Source organism: Camelina sativa, chromosome 9 (assembly GCF_000633955.1).
Source record: "Camelina sativa cultivar DH55 chromosome 9, Cs, whole genome shotgun sequence".
In the NCBI taxonomy this organism is placed as follows: domain Eukaryota; kingdom Viridiplantae; phylum Streptophyta; class Magnoliopsida; order Brassicales; family Brassicaceae; genus Camelina; species Camelina sativa.
This window is the reverse complement of record NC_025693.1, coordinates 18,780,107-18,784,114: the sequence shown is the minus strand read 5'-3', so window position 1 is coordinate 18,784,114 and position 4,008 is coordinate 18,780,107. Positions and strand designations below refer to the sequence as shown.

The window sequence follows — 4,008 nt, the reverse complement described above, 5'->3', positions numbered from 1 at the left end:
AAATACTTGTGTGAAAAGAAGCTTTTACCACAGCCTCTAACAGGGCAGATGTTTCTTTTATGCAAAGCCAACTGTTTTTCTGAAGTGAAACTCATTGTGCAACCCTCCATGTCACATTGGTACCCCGTGCATTCCTCTTCCTCATTCTCCGCTTCTTCATCTTCCTGCACATCTTCTTCACTTGCAACTCTAGCAAAGGAAGCGTTACTACTTCTCTTCTTACCAATCTTCTTTGGTTTTGATTCTGAAGACCCTCTTGACGGCTTTGGTTTTCTCACCCTAAGCCGTGTGCTAGGTCCCTCCATGAATGAATCCAATTCTTCAGTCTTCATCCCAGATGCAAATTCTTGCAAAGTGCGACCTTTTGCGTCTCTCGGACTCTGAACTGACTTGGTTTTTGCTTTACGTTTGGCTGTGGACCTGGTTTGCCTTTTCCCTGTACTGCTAAAGTCTAGTTCCTCGAAAGAATTCTCTGCTGAATCATACTCACCACCCATTCGATTAGCTTGCTTACTACTTCTGGATACTCTTCCCCTTTGCTGATAAACACCATTTTCTTCTGAATCATATGAGACTGGATTCCTAAAAACTTTAGTCCGTTTGCTCCGTGGAATCTCCCTAGGGTGCTTGTACATATCATCATCATCATCATCATCACGATCATACATTGACTGCTTCTCTCTATATGGCTGAAAGCCATTATCCATTGAGCTTTCTGAAACTGCACATTCCCTTACAGAATATTCTTCTCCAAGTGAACGGTCTGCAACCTCGTCATCTGACTCAAATACATTATAACCTTTATGTCTGACAATCTCCTTGCGCTGATCAGACATTTGATTTGACGAATCACCAGATGCCGTGTGCCCTGTCTCAAAATAAGACTCTTCCTCATTCCCAGAAGCCCTCCATTGCTGCTTATAAGAATGATCTTCCGATGTGTCATCAGAAACTCCATCTTCCCTCTTAAAAGAAGTAAGCTTCTTGCGTGGCACAGCCTTTGCTCTTACCTTTCTCTTCCTACAATACTTTCTTCCAAACATTGTGGCTGCATCTCTCGAAACAGTACAAGGAAACAATCTCTTTCCAGTGACATCCTCATCCATGGCAGTTCGGAGATGACAACTTCTTTCTTCTTCCCCCTCTAAGTCCTCCTCCAGCAAAAAGGGATGCACCTGAAGAGAGAAAAGAAAAGCAGTCTTAAATTGAACCAAACCAAACAGAAACAGAAGTGTAGTAATGTCTGAGTTAGTATGATTTCTGGTTAGTCAATAGTACCTGATGCGACATCCAGACCTTACCACACCATTTCCCAACAACATATTTTCTCTGTCTGGAAAATCTTTTACCAGAAACTTCGGGCTTCGAGAGTGAGCTTATTGCCGGAGAGCTACGACCGAACACATTGTATATGACGGAGTTGTAAGGCATCTGCTTACTATACAGAGGCGAGTGACTGAGAATAGCGCTGTAAGAAAGATTAATAGCCAACTTTACGGTCCAATCGCTGTTCCCACCCTTAGCTTCAACATTATCCAACGCTGCCTGAATTGTTTCCTCATCCTCTCGGGTCACATTCCTGAATTCAGTATCATGCCATTCGTGATTGATGGCAAGCTCCTCGGCAACTATTTTTGCTTCAGCCTCTATCCTTCGATACTCTGCAATGATTATGCGTTCAAATGATGAAACTGACTCAAGAATTTGCATAATTGATAAAGCAATGTCACAAGACCAGTAAAAATGAAATCTTGGAGTTTTGCTGTTACCTGGATGGCATAGTAACATTATGTGAATCCCCCCAATAGCACGAAGTTGCTGTTCCACTTCCGCAGCATGCTCAAGACAAAACACGTGTAATCGACAGGGATCGTCATCAGATCTTGGAACAAATGGTAAAGTTATATCCAGAAGTGATGAATTATCGCCTTTGCTTAAATTATTTTGTTTGCCGTTAAGACTATGGCTGTTAAAATCAGAAGTCCGACCATCTCTAGCCACCTCATTTTCATCTGTATCAAAAGAGGATCCTTTAAATGCACTTTCTTGATCATACTTTTTTCTTTCCCCTTCCGAAGTAGAGGCATCTAAGCCTCTGTTATCTTCTTCCTCGGAATCAGAAGAGTCTCCATATGCTGAAACCAACAGCCCAAGAGAACCATTATCTTTTTGCGCATTTGTTTGGGAAGTTGTTGAAGTTCTTTGATGGCCAGTCTGAACAGAAACATTGGAGAAGTAATCTACATCATGCTTTTCCATGCTTTCTGCATGATGAAATAAAATTAAGAGAAATGATAAATATCAGCCATAAACAGGGAGTGCAACTTGAAACTTACGTGGATGATGTGATCTTGCAGCCTGACCAAGGTTTGAAGATTCGGAAACTGCTGTCCTATCATTGAAGAAGCTACTATCTGCAGACATGATATATCTAGCTGCTGCTTCTTTAGGTTGAATAATAGCTACACAATCAAAACTTAAGACTCCGCATGTAACACAAGAGAAAAGCCTCTGATCCGAAAGCCTAACAGCTCCACCTTTTTCCCTCCTTTCAGCCTCAGGCAGAGTTCCTTGAGTTTCATTCTCCCTGCTTGCCAAATGATTTCTGTTCCTTTCACATAAAGATGTAAACTTTTCTTTCACTGAAACTGTATCCTTTAAACCGTTATTGAGACCGACCATAACACTATCAGAGCTAAAGTCCTCAGACTTTAATTGGATTGGGTTGTCCTGGTTAGTTGTCAAATCGGATCCAATTCGCAGGTCAGAACAAACTGATATATCTGAGGAACTCTGTGGGAGAAGGGCCACTGGGGATCCTTTTCCAAGAGAAGAGAGCAATTCATTGTTGCGGATAATGTTTTCAACAAATAGCTTTTTGGTCAATCTTTCTCCTTCGCTTCTTTTCTTATCTTTCAATCTAGAACTCCGTGGTTTGGCGTTAATGCTTGTTGGCACTCTGAAATGAGTAAAACATACCTTATATGAGCCCTTCAAGCAGCTTAAAAAGTTGGATTGTGTATATAAAAAATGAAACAGTACCTAGAACCTAGAGCCAATGCAAAGTCATAAAGTAGCTGGAGATGAGAAACCATTGGAGGGTAATTTATTGCAGCTCTCCGGATGGCAGCATCTTTCGCCATTGTCAACCACTGGGGAGTTGCAATATTAGATGCTTCTCCAAAATTGAATCCTGTAACCCCCAAGATTGTTTTTTTGGATAACTTAAATTACTTCATCCTATTAAATCTTGAATGAGTCACTTGTAGATACTAAATAAAAGTTGCTTACTCACCATGACTAAACCCCGAATGATAAGCTCCTGGAAAGGTGACGACAAATTCTCCAGGATTTTGCACTAACCTGATACCAACAAACCACTTGAGTAAAAATGGTGCCTCTGGATTCCAATCAATTGAAAAGAGAGGAATAGAATGGAAGCAGTTAACAGTTATTTTCGGGCCAAAGAAGAGAACGCAAACAACAAGATGATGAGATGAACAGAGCAAAAACATAGAAACCATTACCTGCAACATGGTATTCCAGCTTTAACAAATACTTCAGGAGACATCACAGTTGTCTTCTCACCGAGAGTAGAAAATGTCACTGGGCAACAACATAAGAGGCATAACCATTTAGTTTGTTTGCATACAGCTACATATGTAGCTTCTTCCCCGACAACTTTTGGAGGAATAAAACAGTTAAAAAAAGAATCAAAAAGGACATAGACACGATAGAAACAACAATCAGAACAAGTAACTGAAACGTTGAGTAACTATAAGTCACACTCAGTTAACACTAATTAACCTTCACAAGATACTCACCAAGAGGATTGAGCTCTCCACCATAACCATGAACCCTAACCACCTCCTCAAAAGCCGGAGCAGCCTCCTTTGGCACGCCATACCAAGTCTTACTGGCCCCCATATGCAAGTAATTAAGACTATGAAGGTCATGATCCTCCACATGCCAAGCAAACCAACTAAACATCATAGCAATATAAACCAT

General features: G+C 41.0%; 1 protein-coding gene across 2 annotated transcripts in view; it reads right to left on the bottom strand.

Moving 5' to 3' along the window:
- LOC104711336 (lysine-specific demethylase REF6-like) overlaps positions 1–4,008 on the bottom strand; it is a 13,270-nt gene that overhangs the window by 7,224 nt on the left and 2,038 nt on the right. The window contains exons 2-9 of one of the 2 annotated variants that reach the window (XM_010428033.2): positions 3,825–4,005; positions 3,528–3,606; positions 3,296–3,363; positions 3,043–3,193; positions 2,337–2,959; positions 1,770–2,264; positions 1,279–1,661; positions 7–1,175 (exon numbers count right to left, since the gene is read on the bottom strand). In XM_010428033.2, coding sequence (XP_010426335.2) covers positions 7–1,175; positions 1,279–1,661; positions 1,770–2,264; positions 2,337–2,959; positions 3,043–3,193; positions 3,296–3,363; positions 3,528–3,606; positions 3,825–4,005 — 3,149 coding nt within the window. The remainder of the gene's footprint in view (positions 1–6; positions 1,176–1,278; positions 1,662–1,769; positions 2,265–2,336; positions 2,960–3,042; positions 3,194–3,295; positions 3,364–3,527; positions 3,607–3,824; positions 4,006–4,008) is intronic. The other variant, XM_010428030.2, reaches the window with a different exon arrangement.